A 23623-nucleotide genomic window follows, 5' to 3' on the forward strand; every position below is an offset into this window, starting at 1 on the left:
CCCACATCCACCCCCTTCCCTTTTCCCTATCCATGGCCCATTGGAGACCACTGCGGTCACCTGGCAGGTTCATAGATACCAGGTTAAGGGACCTATGGTAAAAGGAGCTCCCTAAAAGATAACCACATACCCCTTAAGGCTCCTGCCAGAGTAATACCTCGTAGGTCCACCTGTTGACTATAATCCAGGATTTTACTAACATCACAAATAAATACGCACATTCTTGAATATACCTGTATAGCCTCTTTATTGCATGTCATATATGTTACATTGACATACATCACATTAACAATCCACATACTGAATATCAGCTGATACAGAGGTTGGGCGCTGGGTCCATCCACTATTCAGGAGAATAGACAACTCCACCCAATTGGCCCCCTTGCACAATAGACTTTAGCGCGGTGAGTACACCCTCTTTTGAAACATCTCTCTGCACATGTTAAAGCCTTTCAACCTGGGAATTTGCTGAAAACCCCGGGTTTTTCTGTGGTATGAATGGGTCAACATGGGTCTTAAATCCCGGCTCACCAACCCTGGTCAAGAGCAGGGTCGGAGTGCCGGGATTTAAGACCTGTGTTGACACATTGGCACCAAAGAAAATCCCGAGTTTTCAGCAAATTCCTGGGTTGAAAAACTTTAACCTGGTAATTTGCTTCTGGTGTGGAAGGGGTATTAAAGTTTTCTGGAAATGGAGAGAGGGAGATGTGAAGACAGACAGATTGGAGGTAGGAGCAGATAGGGGGTGGAGAGTTTGTTGGCTAAAAACTGTCACAGCTCAAAGTGAGTTACATTGCAGAAGCTGTCATTTTGACAGGCTATTGACTAGTAAATATATCTATCCTATCATAGTACTTGGTTTTGTTAAAGCACATAAACAAATACAAAAAGAACTTGGAATAAGTGACTTTTGTGTATATAATATAAATAGCCCATAGCTTCTTAGCCTCCTGCATTCTACAGGAGACTCCCTGAAATAGTAGCAATCTCCCATGAGTCACCTAACCCATATTACGCAAAGTCTCCTCCCTTATCACTGCTTCATACATCTCCCCCATTGTTTAGATTCCTGTGCAGTATACAAGCCTATAGCAGTCCCTCACACTGGCAGCATAAAATGGCTCTATACCTATATAGAGTAACTGCCTGTGACCGTATTTATGCAGTTTGCTTTGGCTCTCATTTGATTTAAAATCGGAACATGTTTGTCAAAAGTGCGAAAGGAAGAATTGACCCTGAGTTCATATAAAGTCATTTTCTCCACTTAACATGTAACAATAACAGTAAGATAAAACACTTAATGTGTAATTACGATCAGGCCTTGACGTTTAATTAAAGTTGATTTGGAGCTGTAGCACGGCATTTCTATTGTAGATAAAAGCCATCTCTATTTCTCTATGAAAGATGCCATAATTCATGTCCGTGAACCTGACAAAGCAGTCACCTGAGTCTGGAGATGACATTCCTGCCCCTACGTTTGTTCACAGGAGCAGAAGACGTATCTGTTTTGTCAGACCGCTGCTTAAGTGGGTGCTTTGTAAGTTAAATGTATTTCGCAATGATTGAGAAAGGTATTGCCTTGGCTGGGTTTGATTTGACGGCTCAGCTTCTGTCATTTGTTTAAGGGCTGAATGCTGAGGCCTAGTTTGATCCCACTGGTGAGATGTAGAATAGACTCATTTCCACAAGGCCCAGGGTTGTCTGTAAGGACGGATTCAAATATAATAAAAAGAGGACGAGGCAGAGTGACAGGCAGATGTGAGCTGGGTCGTATCTCTGAGTTACTCCACATTTGCCTGCAGTGCAAACAGAATTTGACTACTTTTGTGAAGTGATTGTATTTGGTGGCATACACATAATTCTCCGGACATTCAGATTTCTTTATTGCTGTGAGTTATGTCCTTAATCAAATATTCACCTTAAAGGCCCATACATACTGGGTGATTTTGAGCTGAAAGACGCTCAAATTTGGTGATTTGAGCGGCTTTCAGCTCAAAGCTGTCCAGTGTGTATGGCCCGGCGATGATGCGTGATGTCTTGATAAAGGGCATTGCTGCTCGAAACGTTGATACATTTTTCCTGTGCCAAGGATTGAGCTGCACCAGACGAGTTGTATACTTAGTGAGTGTTTTTGTCATCTGTTGCATACCCTCCAATTGTACTGATTTTGCCGGTACAGTACCGTTTAACAGTCTGTACCGGCAAAATCAGTTTGTACCGAATATACCGATTTTTTTTTGTAACTCACTGTCACTGTGCGCCGAGAAAAATCATTCCTCCTCCGCTTCCTGTGCTTGCCGCCCTGCACCGGCTCTCCCCTCTCCCCCTCCGTTCCCATGAGTGCATTGTAGGCATGGCGTCATGACATCACGCACCAGCACCGTATCCTGCGCACTCAGGGGAAGGATGTCTCTGTGCCCTCACTGTCTGCGCATGTGCAGACAGAGAACAGAGGGCGCAAATCTATGTGAGGGAGAGAGGGGTTCGGTGGCCAGCCCCGGTGCGCATGGGGGATGATCTCCTTTGTTCATGACCACGCCCCTTTGTTCATGGTCACGCCCCCTTCCTAGATGTGTACCGATTTCTTATCTTCAAATGTTGGAGGGTATGCTGTTGTTTGTCTGTTTGTCCGGTATGCATTCGGACACTGCTGGATAGATTTAGATGAAACCAATATGAGGTGGCTCTATTGGGTCCAGATTAGGTTCATGTCCACTAAGACCCCCAATCCCGACCCCATGGGGGTCCCGGGGGCCCAAAAGTGGGGCCACTACACAAAGTGGGTCAGGGAAGCAAAATATGGCAAAGTGTCATAACATAGATTCGGGCACACCATGGGCATTGGTCCAGTATGCATTCGGACACTATTGGACCGATTTGGACAAAACCAATGCGATGTGGCTTGTTTGGTCCAGATTAGGTACACGGCTACGAAGACCCTTTGTCCTGAACCCGTGGGGGGTTTCAGAAGCCCAAATAGGGGTTCAGCCACTACACAATTTAAGTCAGGGAAGCAAGATATGACAATGTTGCATAACATAGTGGGGGAAGAGGACGTGTGGTTTAAGAAAAAAATATGGTGAGATCCATGAAGCCGACCACAGAGAGGTGTATGCTGGGCTCACCATGGCATGGGGAGCATGTTTAGGGCCTTCCGCTGCATGGATTTGGATGAGAACTTCAGATAATACATCATGCAGCCACTTGCTGGGTCTGTTAGAAGGATAAAGTTCAAGTAATGCTAATTGCACAACCAAACCCGAGCCACGCTGGAGATTCTATATATATATGTATGTATGTATGTATGTATGTGTGTGTGTGTGTATGTGTGTGTATATATATATATATGTGTGTGTGTGTGTGTGTGTGTGTGTGTGTGTGTGTGTGTGTGTGTATGTATGTGTGTATATATATATATACACTGTGTGTGTGTGTAATATATATATATATATATATATATATATATATATATATATATATAACATACACACACACACACGGCAACTCTTAATACTGTTATTTTATATCTGAACTTGTTCCAATCTGTCATTTAAAGCAGTTAATAATTTAACGTACTGTATAATACCAATGACCGTGTAGAGAATGGCAGTGACCTTGAATTAAATATTCTACAGTGATTGCTTTGAATCAGAGGTGTTATATTGTTGTTTATGTGAGTGAAAGCTTTATTGATGCAGAACACGTTTAGAGATATTAGGTTACCTCACTGATTATTTCTGTTTCCCACCGTCTAGTTAACAGCGGAACTTAAACTCCTGAAGTCTCAGATGGGCACGTCTGATCAAAGCATCTCCATAACAAGTGAGATGGTCAACTCTCTCAGGTCAGTTACAGTAGTTTCAAGGTCTAAGATCATTACTTAACAAACTGAAATTTATTTACTGTTTATTTAATGCTTGCTTTCAGCTAGAAGAAGTACAAGCAAATTGTGTTGTGCAGTTTGTTAAATGTTCATAAACTTTTGTGGATTTGTATAGTTCCACAGCTCCAAAAAAGAATAGCACCTCCCCCTACCAGGTACCACCTCTCCTCATTTCATCAGGGGGACCCCCACAAACACACGGGATACGGTCACTAGGTCGACATGCTGGAAGGTTGACATGCTAGAAGGTCAATAGGGTAATTGGGTCAACACAAGCATTATGTCAACATGGGGATGGTCGACAGTCAAAAGGTCGACATGAGGGGTTTTTTACAAATTTTTTGAGCCGTCCTGTGCCGTCAGGCGGTATTTCCTGCCCTACCATCCACTAGGGCTCGGTGGGAGAATAAAATCGTGTGCCCAAAGCATGGCGTGTGGACACGGTGCTACGTTTCAGTGTCCATGTCCACTGTGTCGAAATTCAGGGAGAAAAATGTGAAAACCCCCATTTCTAACATCCCCATGTCGACCTAATGCTTGTGTTGACCTAATGACCATGTCGATCTTCCTGCATGTCAACCTTAATGGTGTCGACCTTATTCTTGTCGACCAACATGCTGTCTACCCAGTGATCCATACTCCCCCACGCACGCACATCTACTGTACCTACACTCCTATTTTGGTAACTTCTCCCGGTGAGATCCGAAAAGTACCAATTTATGATAAGTGCTACAGCAGGCCACTTCCATGTATGAGATGAAGTGAGTTGCCAGCTTCAAGTAAATGCTACTAAATGGCATTCCCTTTGCTGAACGCTAGAGTTCAGGACGGTTCCGATGAGAACCATAATGTGTGCACTTACTGTATTTTTCTTGTATGATTTAGAATTGTACTAACATCCTCATACAGCAGCATATTTACACCATATGTATGAGGCTCTTGGTGCTGCTCATACGCCCGGCACTGCTTACAGGCCCAGCATTACTAATGCAGCATGCACTCCTGTATATTGTGTCCTAGCCACATACGGAGCTTATCACAGTGCACTATGGATGCTAGGTTTGCGCCATTTGGTGCATGGCATTGGTACAACAGATGTCCAGTCGAAAATAAAGCAATACTGAAATGTGGTGGGAGAAATACCTGCAGACACTTATGTTGGTTCCCTTTTAAACAGATTTGTGACATACAGTAGTCGCACCCAAATGTATAAGTACCACAAGTCCCAGTAGTCCCAGGTCGCTTCTTGCTTCTTTAGTGTTTGTGAATAAGAGATGTTGATAAAAGTAATGATTTGCACATCTATAATGTGAGGCCTGTGGAATGCCAACCGAGGCTATGTGGTGCCACTAGATCAGGTTTAGCCCACCTGTGTCACTTCAGCTTTTGTGAAACTGCACATCCCAGCATGCCCTGCCACAGTATGCAGGGATTTGTAGTTTCTTAGCAGCTGAAGAGCCACAGGTTGGCCCGGTCTGTCCTATAGCAAAGATTTATGAGGACAAATCTGTGTGTGCTCCTTGCCCTGTACCTGATACCTACCATTCCACCACCTCCACTCTGTTCTTCTGCTCATGGAGGAACACTGAGTGATGTTACAGCCCAGGGTCACCCCACGCTGACGTTACGGCCCAGGGTCACCCCACGCTGACGTTACGGCCCAGGGGCATCCCACTCTGACGTTACAGCCAAGGGGCACCCCACGCTGACATTACGGCCCAGGGGCACCCCACGCTGACGTTACGGCCCAGGGGCACCCCACGCTGACGTTACGGTGCCCATACACGGTATAATTGATATGTGCGATGAGATGCGCGCTCCCATCACACATCTCATCGCGCAGCTCAAAAAGTGTGTGCTGCACATACTTCTTGTACTAGATCTCATCTCATCGCATACCTCCCAACTTTTCACCTGAAGAAATAGGGACACGCGCGAGCGTCCAAAAAGGGGGCGGGGCGTATGCAAATGAGGGTGCGGGTTATGCTAATTAGCCATGCCCCCATTTTCATACGAGAATAGACGCTGTGCGCATGCGCACAGCGTCTATTCTACTAGATTGGGGGGTCTCCCAACTGCCACCCCCCCCGCAGCGGGACAATGCCTGCCGCGGGTGGGACAGCGGGACAGGACCCGAAAATCGGGACTGTCCCTCTAAAATCGTGACAGTTGGGAGGTATGCATCGCATTGCAAAACTGATGCTATCTAGTCCAAATTGTATACAATAATAGTACCGTGTATGGGCACCTTTAGGCTCATCTAATAATCTACTCCAAGCAGAACCAGAGACCAGGCACCTGTCTGTATATTCGCATGACCTGTACTTTGAACCATGGTGGCAATACAGATTTATCCTGTTTCAATTAATTGCTTTTAACACAGCCTGACATGTAATGTCTCCAAAGCAAGAGCAGATGCACAGAACACACAGGACAATGTAGTATAAATTGAGAAACAAGAAAAAAGATTTATGGGGAAGAATCTTTCAATAAAGTCTGTCCCTCCTTTCTGGAACCATTAGAGTACATTTATTATTAATTATTTATTGACAGTTTCTTATATAGCGCATACATTTTCCGCAGCGCTGTACAGAGAATATTTGAACATTCACATCAGTCCCTGCCCCAGTGTAGATTACGCTCTATATTACCTACCTACATGTACACGCACACACAGACATTCTAGGGTTAATTTTTGTTGGGAGCCAATTAGCCTACCAGTATATTTTTTGGGGCATTGTGGGAGGAAACGAGAGTACCCGGAGGAAACCCACGCAAGTACGGGGAGAATATACAAACTCCGCACAGTTAAAGCCATGGTGGGAATCAAACCCATGACCTCAGTGCTGTGAGGCAGCAATGCTAACCATTACTCCATCCATACTGCCCCGAGTACATGTAATGACTTAATAAAGAAAGTTAATTTAATTTCTTTGTTGTTGTGAATTAATTTGATGACGGATAGCTGAAGCACCAATATACAGTAGTGCAGGTGCCAGGTGAATTCATCTTAAGAGGTTCAGCGTATCTCTGTGGAGAGTCTCCATTCCCATTATATCACATTAAGATCTTTAAAACCTGCTCTCTGACAAACTGAGTGAGATGGCGCCTGTAGCAAGAGCAGCCATCGCTGTGGAGAAACGGATACAATTTTTTTTTTTTTTTATATGGGTTTTCCATTAACCCTGCTGGTTCTAGTGGCATGGAATGCACAGGGAATCTGGTCCCATTAGAATTGCGGAAAGAAACAATTGTAGCGAGTATATTAGCGTCACACTAGTATCTGATATCCGCATCTTTCGCTCAATTTTATTTAGATTTTATGTACAAGTCTTAAGTTTGCCATGGACAGTTCCAACTTGTTGGAGGCACAAGTTGGACCTGTTTTCCCCTTGAACATTGAAAAGGATGGACATGCGTGGATCCAGCATGTCCGACCAATCGTTCTTAAGATGCCCATACACGGTACAATTGCATTGCAAAACCCATGTGATGCAATCTAGTCCAAATTGTATACAATAATTATACCATGTATGGGCACCTTTACCAGATCAGTTGCCCGCATACACCACACTGCAGTTATCTGGCCTAGATGTCAGGTAGATCAGCCATATTATTGTAGTGCGTTCCCAGCACAAGTTATCGTGAACATGTGTTTAGCCTTTTGTCACGTCTGCACCTTCTCTATAAACCCAATAGTTCCTTTTCCTGTTTCTATGTAATATATGCTTTGAATCTCCTGTGTGATTTGTTTTACCAACTGTCCTGCTGTGCAATGTTTTGCTATTTGTAGATAGACACCTGAAACCTCTTGAAAGGTGTTCGCGCGCGCGCACACACTTTACCATGTTAAACTCATTCATTCAGTCCTTTAAATCTGCCCTTTGATTACTAGCTCCTAGGAAGAGACGGAACCTGATATTACAGTGTCCGTCTGCACATCTGTCACGCCACCCACCTACATGCACTAATTGGATTTCTTACAGTCCGTGGTTCCTATGATACAGCGACACAACTTACTCGGTGACCGCAGGGGTAAAATTCCAGAAAACATTTCAGCCTGTGCTTATTTGTCTCTAATTGTGACTTATGAGTGCAGGGAACAAGCTCCCTGTTGACCAGAGGTTGGAGAGTAAACATGTATGTACTCAAGGATAATCCAGACGCACAGGGTCATTACACAGCAGCGAAAGGGTTCTAAGGAATAAAACCATATAATGTAACCTTTATGTTTTCTTTGGGATATCTTTCTATGGCTTTAATAAGTTTCCCCTGTAGTATAGGGGTTTAACCCGCACGTTGCTGTCGCTCTGTTGAAGGTGTTTTGCCTTTCCCTGTGGAGATTAGGATTACTGGGTATTTCCTAGCAATGAGTTTTTATAACATGTTTCCTGTGGTTCTCGGAATTATCTTCTTTGGGGCTCTGTAGGGAGTCAGATTGTGCTGCAGAATTCCCAGCTGGGTAGGTAAGACTGATAATGTATCTGGGCAGTCTCTTAGCAAGGAAAAAAACATTTCACGATGTTCTTCTGTTGACCAAGCATCCGATAAGAAAGCAACAAAAACATTTGTCTACTCAGTAATGCAGCAAAACTATATGATTCCTGTCACTTAATTTTTCTTATATAGATAATATTTCTTAAACCAATACCAGTGTTGCTTAGCCGATTAATCAGAGCCGTCTCCCGAAGCAGTTTTGTTGCATCGCATTGAAATTAAGATGCACAATTGAACGAAAAATATGCTTGACACACGGAGAAGTGATGTTTTCTATGTGTTTGGGGACATGTTTTACTGTTTATTTTTAGGGGTCACATGAGGTAGGGTATTTCATAGGTGGTAGCAGTATGAGAGAAGTTTGGTGGTTTGTAGACAGAGGTGTCCATTAGAGATCAGGTGAAACACCGATCAGGTGCAGGGTATGCTTTCAGTATATCAACATCCATAATGTCAAATTTTATGATGTCGATATAGTTGAAATGTCAGTGTTTGTGTATATAGAATGGCATGGGGTGGTGGTCTTAGCTTGTAGGCATATTATTTGTGTTATAATGTGGATGATTATACCGAACATCTATGCAGGGCTGGCTTGTGAGGCCACCCCAACTAGTCCTATTATAGCCTTGATGGCAAAATTTTTAAACAAAGCAGAAATTTGGATTTGGAAGACCAAAGGAGATCCTGGAAAACATTTCCCACTTTAGACTTAATTGTCATGTTTTTTATCGCTTGAACTAATCACAAAAGATTTGTTCATCTATGTGCTGAAAGTAGGACTAGTACCCCAATCCTGTCAGTTCAACCCACAAGATGGAAGCTTCTACTGCTTCTAAGCGGCAGATACCAGATCTCATATATGTAATAGATAATCGCAATCCGTGGCATATGCTTTAAAACTGAGCGGAGCTTCACTATACACATTGGAAAGAAATATTTTGTGCTGCAGATGGCTTCTGGCAAGCGGAAATAGAAAGATTCCATCTGGTGTTATTTATTATTATTTTGCTCATTTTGCTCAATTAAATGGTTGCCAAATATTTATGACTGTTTTATCATTATTATAGATGAAGACTACTTGCTGTTTTCCCTTATTGCCTGCTCACCATTCAACAATATTTTGTGTTCCGTGCCCTGCATTAACCCCTGTTTATCCCAGTTCCTGCTAATTCCACATTAAGTGAGACACGTCAATTATTATAGGGCCTACACACGGGGCGATTTTATCCCATTTTCTAAGAGATCTGACTTAAGGAGCCCATACACGCTCCGTTGTGTCCGGCTCCATTCTGTACTATGCGATGCGTGCTCCCGCGCATCACATAGTACGGTACAAAAAGTATGTACTAGCTACACATCGTATAGGATGCACAAGGCATGCGATCCGATCCGATGTGTACTTTAAAAGTACATAACGGAGCCAAAAAACGGAGCGTGTATGGGCTCCTTAAGGGTGGGATGCTCTTACCCAGAAATGCGATAAAAACCCTGTTTCGGGGTTTTTACCGCATTTCTATATTCTCTAACCCCCCTCCGCAGTGTCAGCTCTGCAAAAGCTGGCGATTCCCTGCAGAAGCCTATGGGCTTCTTACCGCAGCGCTGTGTGAGGGATCCGTCACGGATCCCTCCCAGCATGCCCTGCGGCGGGCTCCGGAGCTCTGCGCATACGCAGACGGACTCCCGGGTATCAGACCCGGAAGTCCAGCGCTGTGGCCGCATCGCAAGGGACAGCTCTTATCGCAAGAGCTGTCCCTTGTGAGAATGATCGCAAATGTTAGAGCATATACGATCATTAACAATACGAAGCCCCGCGGAGGGGGGCTGCAAATGTTAGAACATCCCGCCCTAAATCACTAATAAAAAGACCCACTTCCCTCCCTGTGTAGGGGCCATAGTGATGCTCAGCCCCGCACATTTCTATTGATGGGCAATATAAGGTCATGCAAGCAGGATAAATCTAGTTAGATCACCAGTCAGGGCCAGTGTTCTTACCGGAGAACACTGACCCCGACAGATCGCTCAGCACACTGTGTGCTAAGTGTTCTAGCATCGCTCAGATCGCTCGGCACAGTCACCCAGAATGTAGGCCCCATAAGCCAGCAATTCAGGTTTTTATTTTTTAACATTGAGCCCCTTAGTCTGTATAATGCACAGGAATTACATACAATACATTTTCTGATTGTGTAGAACAGTCAGGATCAGGTTTACTCTGAGGAGCTTGGTTTAGAAATCAACATTTATGTTTATATATTTAAGTAATGGAGAATCTTAGGAACCAATTGGTTGTCTGGGATGGAATTGGAGAAAATGAAATGTCATGTAGTGTATTATTATTCCTAAGGTGTCATTTCATGTTGCATTATCCGCGCTTTGCCTTTCTGCAGGCTGAAAATTGAGGAGCTTGAAGCCGAACGTAGCCGGCTAGAGGGGGAGAACAAAATCCTGGAGATGAGGTTGGAGAGACTGTGTATTCAGGTAAGTAAAGATAGAGCTTTTGTGACTTTGTAATCAAATCCTCTTGACATGCAGGACTTTGGCCATCAAACTCTGCCCTTGCTCTGAAATATGAAGTAATATTGACTGGCATCTGGGGAAACAGGTCATAGACAAATTTAGAATAGTGTAGCGCTCAAGAGTTTGGCTTCTAGCTAATTTACAATGGTTCCTCGTGTCACTGGTATTGATACACAATCGATTGCTCAGCCTGTAGACTGGTAGCAAGTTTGCTACTTTGTTCCAGTTTCCACTCTTCCGATAACCTTAATGTACGGTAAAACAATTATAAACAATTATAAACATGGACGTGGAAAGTTGTTGAGAGGATCTAGACTTTGTGTTGCATTTTGGTTTTCTAGATTAGGTGTCCCAAAGTCAGACTGGAGGATGTACAACCTCCAGGCATGGAATAAGTTTAACTGAGGAAGGTTTTTACAGATAACCCAGATGTCAGCGGCACCTTAATCTGTGTTACACATAGCGGGTGATTCTGATTGGTTTGCAAAAGCAAACTCCTTTAAAGGACAAAACCATGTGCACTGCAGGTGGAGATGATGTTACATGTGCAGAGAGAGTTAGATTTGGGTGGGGTGTGTTCAAACTGAAATGTAAATTGCAGTGTAAGAATAAAACAACCAGTATTTACTCTGCACAGAAACAAAATAACTCACCCAAGTGTAACTCTCTCTCTCTCTCTCTGCACATGTTACATCAGCCCCACCTGCAGTGCACATAACTTTGTCCATGAAAGAATCACCCCCAGCGTCTGCTCTGCAGTATGTAAGTGGCTGCATATCTGGTGGTGTGGGTCCATATGATCTATCGGAAAGTAGAATTTACTGCCATTTAAGGCTTTATAGCTATTCTGCATTGAGATCCAGCTGTCAAGCCATCATATTATGTTTCACTTGTCAGTGGTTCCATGGTACAATGGACCACTATTGGCGCTTTCAGTCATGTGACCCAGAAAATTGGCAGGTACAGCAAGCCAGCAATGTCCCGAGTCTCCACACTGTGACCCTGGTTGGGAGCAGGGTCACAGCCTGGGACTAAACTCTGGATCCTTTGCATTCACAAAGGCATAAACTCATTAATCTTGCCAATAAACATTCAGAATTGCGTAACCTCACCATAACATAATTGACTTGATTAGGTACAAGCACAAATCGGCTGCTGCAGCTGTGTACTGTACATGGTCTGCATTACGCAAAGCTGCATGCTCAGAATATATCGGTGCAGGTAGATCTGGAGAAGTAACTATGGCGTGTGTCTATATATAGATGTAAATATACTTATTAAAAGGTTGTTATGTAGCACAGCCAGGAGTGAACAGCTGTCATCTACCTTACAGGACAATAATTATCCTAAGGAGAGAGGATAGTTTATCCTTTCCAGGATAGGTGGTGTTTCCCACACTTCAATTGATTTGTCATATCAGTAGCCAGGTTGGCCTAACAACTCACCCCTTTGGTATCTTCTGAGGGGCACTTGTTGTACACCCTCATATGAGGGAAAATTCAGAATTACTCCTAAGAGGAACTACCTTACGTTGATAATCAGATCCTTCAACAAGGACAGAAAAGATATATTTTGAATATTATCTGAAGATGTGACCATATTTTGACTAATAGAAAATCCATAGAGAAATTAAAAGATACTTGTAAACTTTACCCCTGATGAAGTCTCGCAGTGAGACGAAACGCATCGGGTATACGGTTTCCATTTAAAGAATCAAGAATGCCTCTCCTATGACTGTGAAATGCGAATTTTATTCTATATATTTAAATATGTTTTATTTGTGTTTACATGATATATATAATAACGTGAAGTGGGGCGCTATTTAACACTATTGAGGTTGTGTAAGGTTAAGAGACTCTACTAGTAGGGGATCAAGTGTTAACAGCAACCATTAAGTTCAAATATCAGCGCAAACATAGGGGTTTTGTTTGTTGTATAGATGTAAATATATTTATTACCAGGTTGTTATGTAGCGCAGCAAATTCCTTTATGCTTTAACACTGTGACATTGAGCTGCAAGACTCTGCCTTCCTATATTGTCTGCAATACCAATATTGTGATGGTAGATTTAATTGCTCATTTGAACACTCGTGTGGTGAGCTCCTGCCACTTCATTTATACTATAGAGATGATATTTTTATTTCCATGACCTGACTCATTAATCCTGCTCCTGTACTTAGAATTATATTCCAATAATCCGTACTGCGGTTTGTTGGTATCTTGATGGCGTAACGGTATGCTGACTTTTACAGAACCTGTTCTGCAAGGCTTTATGCAGAGCTGCTACTGCACAAGGTTTTTGGATTCAATTTTAGCAGGGCATAGCTTTTCTCTGCAGAGCATCTCATGTTATGTGTTGTCCTCTGCCCAGGATGAATTCTCTTCTGATCTAGTTGTAGGAACACTTCCTGGTTCAAGTGTTTCTGTCATATACAGGCATTTTAGTAATGCAGTTTAGTAATGCCACAGGGACAGTTATGCCACTGAGAGATCAATGTATTTATCTAAAAGGTTTTTGTGTGCTGATTTAATTATTCATTTATCTGCTATGGGATGTCCAAATGCAGTCCACAGTCTCCCGCTCTGCAGAACGTTGGAGCAAGTGCGGGCTTCTGAGGAGCAGTAGGAGAACCTCGTAACGACACTGGGCAATTATTTAAAAATTGGTGTTTTTATACACTGGATACTGTATGGAATACAGTATTATCAGTGACCGCGCTGGAGTGAGAAACAAAGAGGATGTTTGTTTGGGAGAGAGCAAAAAATGAGTAGGAGTGTTGGGATAGTCAGGGATAGAGAGGGCTTCATGCAAAAAGAGGGAATGAGAGAAGAGAGAGGGTGTCAGAGAAAGGGGGAGGGGGTAGAGCAGGATAAGATAATGTCCGAGAGAGAGGCAATGACAGAAGCAAGAGAGAGTGTGTCAAAAAGGGGTTAGAGATGGAGTGAGAGAGTCTCAGGAGGAGAGCAAGAGAGGGGGAGAAAGAGAGACATGGGGAAGAGATAAAGAGGGGACGGAGGGAAGAGAGCAGGTGAGAGAAAGAGAGGAGAGAGGCTGTCAAGGGGAGAGAGAAAAAGGAGATACGGGAGAGAGGGTGACAGATGGGGTGAGAGAAAAGAGGATGGAGAGAGTGAAAAAGGAATGAGATGGGGTGAGTCACAGAGTGATGAGGGGTGTAGAGATGGGGCAAGAAGGAGTGAGGGGATTTTGTGAAGGGGCAAGAGGGGGTGAGGTGATGAAAATGGTTGAAGTGAAAGCGTGGTTTGGTGGCGAGAGATGTTGAGGTGACAAGTTAACATGGGCAGTGTTGACTGGGTTGAGGTGACGGGGGCAAGAGGAGGTGAGGTTATAAAGGCGAGATGTGATTATGGGGCGAGGTGGGTGGGAGGAAGAGCAGAGGGAGGAGGAGGCAGGTCTTGTTTTTACTAGCATGTCGGGCCTCCTGTTCACCGGCGCCAGCCCCATCTCCTGGCGCTCTCCTCCACTGCTGCAGATCCCCAACCCCCCAGCGCCGGTTACTGCAGATCCCCATTTACTGGCGCCAGCCCTGCAGCTTTCCCTTTCCTGGTCTTCGCAGCTCCATTCTCCCGGCACTGGCTGCAGCTCCCCCTGCCACGTGAATTCAACAGCTCCTTTCGGGTCCGGCACAGTGCATCCCCGAGGACCCCTAGACTTGGTCCCTGGAATGCAATTTAGAGTGAATTATGCATTATAGCGTGTATTTGCAATTAATGCTCATTTAATGTATAGATGTCTATAGTATAGGCTTTATCAAACATTTAAATAATATAAATAAGTGGTCAGGAAAAGGTTAAGTATACTATAGTAAATAAATACACACTCATAATAGAACCAGTCCTGTATTTGCTCCCATTCTCCCAATTTATGGTAAGGCTTCTGTGTATTCTTCCTGGTAGCTGCTCTCTGGTCCAGTGCACTGATTCAGAACTCTACATACATAAAAACCACTGGTAATGTGCAGCATCTCTGCCCACTGTGCCTTACAGATCACTTCATCAAGACCTTTCCATCTCTTTGTACATCACTTATGGATCTCCTAACAGCGATATATTGATATCAGGCAAATATGCTACAGACGTACAACACGATTTCCCTAATACACAATATGCACTGGAAACAACCTTCAATAGTTAAAGTTTTCCATTCTTCATTCTTGCTGCAAAATATCCCTTTTGAGACTAGTAGGGATATGTGTTTTTGTTTCTGTCGTCTTCCTTTCCATCGCTTATGTTTTAAAGTATAAAAGATTACTGACTCAGTCAGGGACATTGCTTTTAAAAGCACCTCAGATAGTCGTCCTTGATAACATATATACTCTTATTGAGATCGGCCATCCCAGACTGTCTAAAAAGCTCTGTGCTTTATGTATAATATAACACCATATAGCCATTCTTTATCATCTTCCCCTCGCTCGTGACTCTTCTCTTAGTCTCATGGTGGGGAAAGTGTGTGTTTGAAATAACTTTGATTTATGTCATGAATGTTGATTGCGACAGTTTTGTAGAAGGAATATTTTTTCCTCTTTGGTGTTGTCAAGTAAACATAGGCACCTTGTTAAACTTAATATTGGTGTTTATATCTCATGTCTGCTGTGTCGTGTATGGCTGGAGCGTTGTGTGCTCGGACATAAACGCTTTATAGAAAGGAATGCACAAAGTTATGTTTTCTTTTTCCATATTCATAGATTACCATGCTGCGGCTGAAAGGGTATGGGTCAACCAAATTTGGGTCGACATGCATTGAAGGTCGACAGGGCTTAGGTCCCGAAATAGGTTGACATTGTTAAGATCGCCAGGATTGGATGGTCCACATAAACATTAGGTCGACAATGGCAAGGTCGACACGAGTTTTTCACTGTTTTCTTTGTCCCATGTGTCGACAGTCAACATGGACACCATCAAACTGTACCACGTCCCCATGCTTAGGGGCACAATGCCTCGCTGCGATTGGCACACTATTTTAGGTACTTGTGTATTATCTCGGTGCCCACGAAATCGGCCGCAAATCGCATGGAAAAATCGGATGCGATTTTGCGGCCGATTTTTCACCTTTTCCGGCCGATTTGCATGCTGTTCCATCTTTGCACACCCCCGATTTCCATCGTAGTGCATCGCATGCAATATAGTTGCATGTGATGCATGCCATGCGATGCATGTGAGGCAATTCGATTTGTAATTGTACAATCACCCTGATAGGTGCTTACAATGTTAAATGCACCACCATTGTTAAAGCCACCCCCACTATCAACGCCAACCCGAGCGTAGCGAGCCCGTGAGGGGCGGCGGTACGCGTCCTCCGACCTTTTCATACCCCCACTATCCACGTCAGCGTGGAGTTGATTTTAGATAGTGTGGCGAGCGCAGCGAGCCACCGAGCCCGAAGCGTGGCGAGCGGACGCGGAATATATGTAAAGTAAAGTACATGTAAAGTGATCTAAAATCAACTCCACGCCAACGTGGATAGTGGGGGTATGAAAAGGTCGGAGGACGCGAACCGCCGCCCCTCGCGGGCTCGCTGCGCTCGCCACGCTTCGGGTTGGTGTTGATAGTGGAGGTGGCGTTAACAATGAGGGGGTGCATTTAACATTGCGAATCACATCGCATCGCATGCCACTTGCTGGCATGCGTTGCTATGCGATATTTAATTTTCCCGAAAATCACATCGCATACCATCGCATAGTACCTGGGGGTGTGCAAGGATGGAATAACATGCAAATCAGCAGAAAATGGTCGAAAATCGGACGCAAAATCGCATCGCAGATCAAATCGGCCAATGCGATATCGGATGCGATTTAGATTAAATCGGGCGCCGTGATAATACACAAGTACCCTATTTTATTTTCCCACTATGCCGTAGTGGATGGTAGGGAAGTTTTTGGTGGTTGCCGCGCTTGTGGATATAAAGAGCAGCTCCAATAGATATTAAAAGGAATTGGGTATTTTTAAGGAGCGCTAGAAACTAAAAAAAATGGGTAATGGAAATGGAATAAAAATATGGCAAAGTAGGTTTATTTAGAATTGAGGTATATCGAAACTAAAAAATGATTAAATGGTACCTGTAAGGATAAAAGAGTTAGTTTGTAATGTTTACACCCTTTTTTGAAAAGGTTGGTTGTACGTAAGGGAGTGAAGATCGTTCCGGTGCGTCTGACCCTGGCTTACCCTACTTTTTCTGATATTTCCTTCTCTGAGTTTGTCAGGCTTCCTTTGGGATGGTGTTGAGTTAGAGGGCTTCCAAGCGCAGAGACCGGCTGAACCACACTGATGTGCGGCAGCCGCTACGCTGATGCTCCGTCTGTCCCGATGAAGCCGGAAGTGGCCGGAAGTTGTACGGCGGCCGCAGAGAGAGCTGAAGGCGGGTGCAGGGGGACGTCTTGCCGGGAGATCTTCTTGTCTTCTGTCGGGTCCAACGCGTTTCATGCGGCATGCGCACTTTGTCAAGGATAGTTTACTATGCCAACATTGAGGCTCTTTATTGGGAAAAAACTTTATTGAAAAACGGAAGTGACAATCCGGAAATTGGGTAAAAAAAGGTGGGAAACGCATGTCTTGCTGAATCCACTCCCTTATTCAAAGTAAAAGGGGGACTTAAAAATATTTAAAAATATTACTTGATGTTTTTATAATAGGTGCAACTTACATAATAAAAAGATTATTATAATATAAATAAGCAAGTTAATAGAGAGCAGGTACCATTTATAAAAAGGCATTTAATTCTATTTCAATATTTAAGCCTAATGGGTCTAAGGTTTTCATATTAAAAATCCATTTGGTTTCGGCTTTTCTCAATTCTTTTATAAAATCGCCTCCTCTCCAATTGCGGTTGATTTTTTGAATGGCTACGCACTTTAAGCCAGTAGGATCTCTATTGTGTTTTTCTAAAAAATGATTGGAGACACTATGGGTTGTTAGTCCCTTTAGAATATTATAGATGTGCTCCGCAAATCTAATTTTCACTTTTCTTTTTGTTTGACCAATGTATTGGAGTCCACATTGGCACTCCAGCAGGTATATAACTCCTTCGGAATTGCATGATAGATGTTCTTGGATTTTGAAAGGTTTGTTTGTTTGATTTGATTTGAATTCAGTTACTGGCTTCGTGGATCTTTTATTGTTTTTGCATGACTTGCAAGTTAAACAGCTGAAAAAACCTTTACTGGTCACATTCGTAGGTTCAGTGTCTGTTTTTGTGAAGCTTGAAACAAGTTGTTGCTTGATGTTTTTTGCCTTACGGTAAATTATTTTCGGTTTTTGTGGTAACACTGGTAATAGAATCTGGGGTACTTATGTAATATCTGGACTCCCGTTTTTCTTATGAGACCGCGTCCCCTCGCGGGGCTCGCTGCGCTCACCACGCTTCGGGCACGGTGGCTCGCTGCGCTCGCCACACTATATAAAATCAACTCCATGCGTAGTTGGATAGTAGGGGCATGAAAAAATGGGGTGCATTTAACATGGGAGTCCAGATAATACATAAGTACCGAATCTGGTCCAATCTAAGTACGTGCCAGTGTTTTTGGACGAGTTTTTCCACAATTTTAAAGTTACTAGTATATTGAGTGAAGAAAGTGAATTTGTGATCTGGGTTGGTTTTTTTGTTTTTGTATGTGAGTAAATCTTTTCTTTCAATTTTTTTCACATTCTCTAATTGTTTTTGTAGGAGTTCTTCTTTATATCCTTTGGTTATGAACTGGGTTTTCATGTTTTCGCTTTGGATTTGGAATGTCTGATCCTCAGTGCAGTTCCTCTTTAGTCTTCGGAATTGACCTATGGGAATATTCTCAATCCACTTGTTATGGTGGTTGCTTGTTGAGGGTAGGATGTTGTTTCCACTTACTTCTTTCACTCCGGGAAGGCCGATAATTTCGGGTATAAATTCAATAAGTTCAAATCTTTCGACCTACACAGACTTCTTCTTACAAGAACTGGTCACTCAGGAATTGACCTATGGGAATATTCTCAATCCACTTGTTATGGTGGTTGCTTGTTGAGGGTAGGATGTTGTTTCCACTTACTTCTTTCACTCCGGGAAGGCCGATAATTTCGGGTATAAATTCAATAAGTTCAAATCTTTCGACCTACACAGACTTCTTCTTACAAGAACTGGTCACTCAGCAGAGAAGCTATCTTAAGGATACTACCAGCATACTACAAATACTAAACCAAATTGAATGGAAGGAAGAATATACACTGTGTACAGCTGATGTAAAATCACTTTACACCTGCATTGAACATGAGAAAGGATGTGAACACACCAGACATTATCTCTCCACAAATTCAAACCTCAAAAATGCACAAATAAACTTTATTATGGAAAATATTAATTTCATTCTTACAAGAAATTATTTTTGGCATGATGAAACCTTTTATCTTCAAAAGAGAGGGACCGCAATGGGGACGCCACTAGCTCCAAGTTATGCTAATTTATTTGTAGCAAAATGGTAGGTTGATAACATTTGGACCTCAAATCCACACAATGAACATCTCGCACAATGGCATCGTTACATCGACGATGTGTTCTTCCTCTGGCAGGGTACAGAAGAACAACTCCAGTCATTCATCACCCATATCAATTCAAACCAATTAAATTTGGAATTCACTATAACACATAGCAAAAAACAAGTAATCTATTTGGATTTGGAAATCTTCATAGAAGACCACCTATTGAAGACAAGAACCCATGTGAAAGAAGTAAGTGGAAACAACATCCTACCCTCAACAAGCAACCACCATAACAAGTGGATTGAGAATATTCCCATAGGTCAATTCCGAAGACTAAAGAGGAACTGCACTGAGGATCAGACATTCCAAATCCAAAGCGAAAACATGAAAACCCAGTTCATAACCAAAGGATATAAAGAAGAACTCCTACAAAAACAATTAGAGAATGTGAAAAAAATTGAAAGAAAAGATTTACTCACATACAAAAACAAAAAAACCAACCCAGATCACAAATTCACTTTCTTCACTCAATATACTAGTAACTTTAAAATTGTGGAAAAACTCGTCCAAAAACACTGGCACGTACTTAGATTGGACCAGATTCTATTACCAGTGTTACCACAAAAACCGAAAATAATTTACCGTAAGGCAAAAAACCTCAAGCAACAACTTGTTTCAAGCTTCACAAAAACAGACACTGAACCTACGAATGTGACCAGTAAAGGTTTTTTCAGCTGTTTAACTTGCAAGTCATGCAAAAACAATAAAAGATCCACGAAGCCAGTAACTGAATTCAAATCAAATCAAACAAACAAAACTTTCAAAATCCAAGAACTTCTATCATGCAATTCCGAAGGAGTTATATACCTGCTGGAGTGCCAATGTGGACTCCAATACATTGGTCAAACAAAAAGAAAAGTGAAAATTAGATTTGCGGAGCACATCTATAATATTCTAAAGGGACTAACAACCCATAGTGTCTCCAATCATTTTTTAGAAAAACACAATAGAGATCCTACTGGCTTAAAGTGCGTAGCCATTCAAAAAATCAACCGCAATTGGAGAGGAGGCGATTTTATAAAAGAATTGAGAAAAGCCGAAACCAAATGGATTTTTAATATGAAAACCTTAGACCCATTAGGCTTAAATATTGAAATAGAATTAAATGCCTTTTTATAAATGGTACCTGCTCTCTATTAACTTGCTTATTTATATTATAATAATCTTTTTATTATGTAAGTTGCACCTATTATAAAAACATCAAGTAATATTTTTAAATATTTTTAAGTCCCCCTTTTACTTTGAATAAGGGAGTGGATTCAGCAAGACATGCGTTTCCCACCTTTTTTTACCCAATTTCCGGATTGTCACTTCCGTTTTTCAATAAAGTTTTTTCCCAATAAATAGCCTCAATGTTGGCATAGTAAACTATCCTTGACAAAGTGCGCATGCCGCATGAAACGCGTTGGACCCGACAGAAGACAAGAAGATCTCCCGGCAAGACGTCCCCCTGCACCCGCCTTCAGCTCTCTCTGCGGCCGCCGTACAACTTCCGGCCACTTCCGGCTTCATCGGGACAGACGGAGCATCAGCGTAGCGGCTGCCGCACATCAGTGTGGTTCAGCCGGTCTCTGCGCTTGGAAGCCCTCTAACTCAACACCATCCCAAAGGAAGCCTGACAAACTCAGAGAAGGAAATATCAGAAAAAGTAGGGTAAGCCAGGGTCAGACGCACCGGAACGATCTTCACTCCCTTACGTACAACCAACCTTTTCAAAAAAGGGTGTAAACATTACAAACTAACTCTTTTATCCTTACAGGTACCATTTAATCATTTTTTAGTTTCGATATACCTCAATTCTAAATAAACCTACTTTGCCATATTTTTATTCCATTTCCATTACCCATTTTTTTTAGTTTCTAGCGCTCCTTAAAAATACCCAGTAGTGGATGGTAGGGCATAAAATACTGCCTGTTGGCTCTAAAAAAAAGTGTGTCGACCTTGAAACAAGGATGTCTGATATGTGAATGATTCTTTGGTTAAAAAAAATAATAAACATCATTCCTTGGTAGATATGAGTATTGTAATACCAATACCAAAGAAGGGAGCCTATAGCCACTGGTGACCAATGATTGGTTATGAGAGATTAATGGCTGCAGGTAATTGGCTATGGGTGGTTACCACTGCAGATGATTGGCTAGGGGTGATTACTGCCTGTACATGTTTGTTTATGACTAATATTTCTATTACCTGACTCTGAGGTGCAACACCGACTGTCACACAGGAAACCACTCTCATGCTTACGGTTTATTGTGGTTTGTGACAAATTGGAAATTTAACTCCTGGGTTGAAATTAGAAGGATGAGAGAATCAGAAAGTGAAAGATTTGGTAGGAAATCTCCAGGTTTTTTTGGAGCGGAAATCATTTACACTTCCAAATCACACTGGTTTTGCAGTGTAAATGATTGCCGCTTTAAAAAAAAAACTGGAGCTTTCTTAACAAAGCTCTCACTATCCGATTACCTTTCACCCCAAGAGTCGGTTGTCCCAGACAAAATGATTCAATTGAAATTTTTGTATCCAAGTGCATAGTGAGACCGGTGTGGTTTTTTCCTTTCCTCCCTCATTTATTTTGTTCTTTCAACCTAAACCACTGTTATCTTCCAGTGTGCCAAGACCATGCCCATCTGCATTATTCCGGGTCAGAATGCATGCTAGGTAACAAAGTTTATGCAATAAGTTTCTGGATGTACAAAGTATTATATTTACAAACAAAGCGAATATTATATTTGTTTCAAAGTTTTTGCTGAAGGATTCTATGCACAGTTGCATGTGCTCATACACTTGATGAAGCAGCTGGTGATTCATGTACATGCTGGATCTTCATCTCCACTTCAGCTTACAGTGACTTATAATGAATCTTGGGCTTGGTTTTTGGGAACCCAAACAACTCGCAGAGGGGCCAGGTCTGGACTGTACCAAGCTTCTGGATGCATTCATAGGCCACGTTCCTGTACTTGCGGGCATGTGGATGGTCATGATGGAAAAATGAACCACAAGTGCTATTTCTTGGACGAAACCTGAAAAATGGCTTCCAACACTTGCATTGGTTGGTGTACCAATACCCAGTGATGGTGCGCTGCTGCATAAGCTACATAACCAGTAGTGGTCACAATAACCACAAACATTTGTTTTAGCATGCTGCACTCATGTCAGAACTTCTGTGGCAACACACTTTTGTTTAATCTTGGGGTGGAAATTGTAGATCCAGGATTCCAGAGTTTGAGCAACCACATCAAACTTGGCCAGCATGTTGTTGGCTCCAAGTCCTCCTCAAATCAGCTGATAGAGCACCTAGCGTGTAGAATCCTTGCTCGAGTGGATGGATCCTGATGAGATGCATATACCATTCTCTGACCGAGCCTTGGTCACTCTAGTGTTCACCTCAACTATAGCTCACACGGCAGCAATGTTGACTTTGGGGATGGTGGACACAGGTTGGCCACAGTGCTCCTCGTTTTCCAGTGAAGAAATTCTGCAAGTGGGGTGGCTGCTTTCTCTCCTAAAAGAGATCTCAGTCAGTCTAAACTCTCCTCTAATATACACAGCACGTCAACGAGCAGCAGAAAGAATCTCATGGCTCTCTGGTGGTCTTTGTTGACCATAACGAGTTCATGAAGGAAGTGAACACTCTGGCTTCTGTGTTGAGCGATGCTGCTTACTGTATATATGTATATATACACAGTGCTGTGTCTTAGCATTTCATAAGATCTTTTGTCAGAGATTATAGTTCACAACCAGAGAATCTGATTATTTCTACCTACACACTGCACATCCAGAAGCTTATTGCACACCATATCATATTATAGATCAAGGAGCTCCACTGTAGTCTGCAGCCTGGATGCAGTGCCCATTTAGTTCCCCTGTATTGGTAAAATAAAGATTTTTTTTTTTTTGCTGGAATGAGAACACAATAAATCACAGCATCCTGTGCCATTTAGATAGCGAAGCAAATTGAGAACATCTTAAAGCTGCTATTTACTGTTTCCACTCGGCACAGATCCTGAATTCAGCTCGGGGAAACAATGAACCCAACCACTTATTTTTCAATTATGGGTAAGGTAATAACACTGCCCACAACGGGTAATTATACATTTGTTTCAGTTACTGTTCATGCTGGCACAGTAAAGGAAATGCCACAGTCTTAGCAAAGTTGAGAGCCTTTTAATTTAGCCAATCATACAGCCGGTCTCCTGTTATTATGGAGAG

The 23623-nt window shown here is 42.6% G+C and overlaps 1 protein-coding gene across 2 annotated transcripts in view; it reads left to right on the plus strand.

Annotated features, from left to right (window-relative positions):
- MAD1L1 (mitotic arrest deficient 1 like 1) overlaps positions 1 to 23623 on the plus strand; it is a 618640-nt gene that overhangs the window by 312055 nt on the left and 282962 nt on the right. For both annotated transcript variants that reach the window (XM_083153057.1, XM_083153060.1), the window contains exons 14-15: positions 3756 to 3844; positions 10765 to 10855. In XM_083153057.1, the coding sequence (XP_083009183.1) occupies positions 3756 to 3844; positions 10765 to 10855 (180 nt within the window). The remainder of the gene's footprint in view (positions 1 to 3755; positions 3845 to 10764; positions 10856 to 23623) is intronic.

This window comes from Crinia signifera, chromosome 7 (genome assembly GCF_055691185.1).
Source record: "Crinia signifera chromosome 7, ASM5569118v1, whole genome shotgun sequence".
NCBI lineage: Eukaryota > Metazoa > Chordata > Amphibia > Anura > Myobatrachidae > Crinia > Crinia signifera.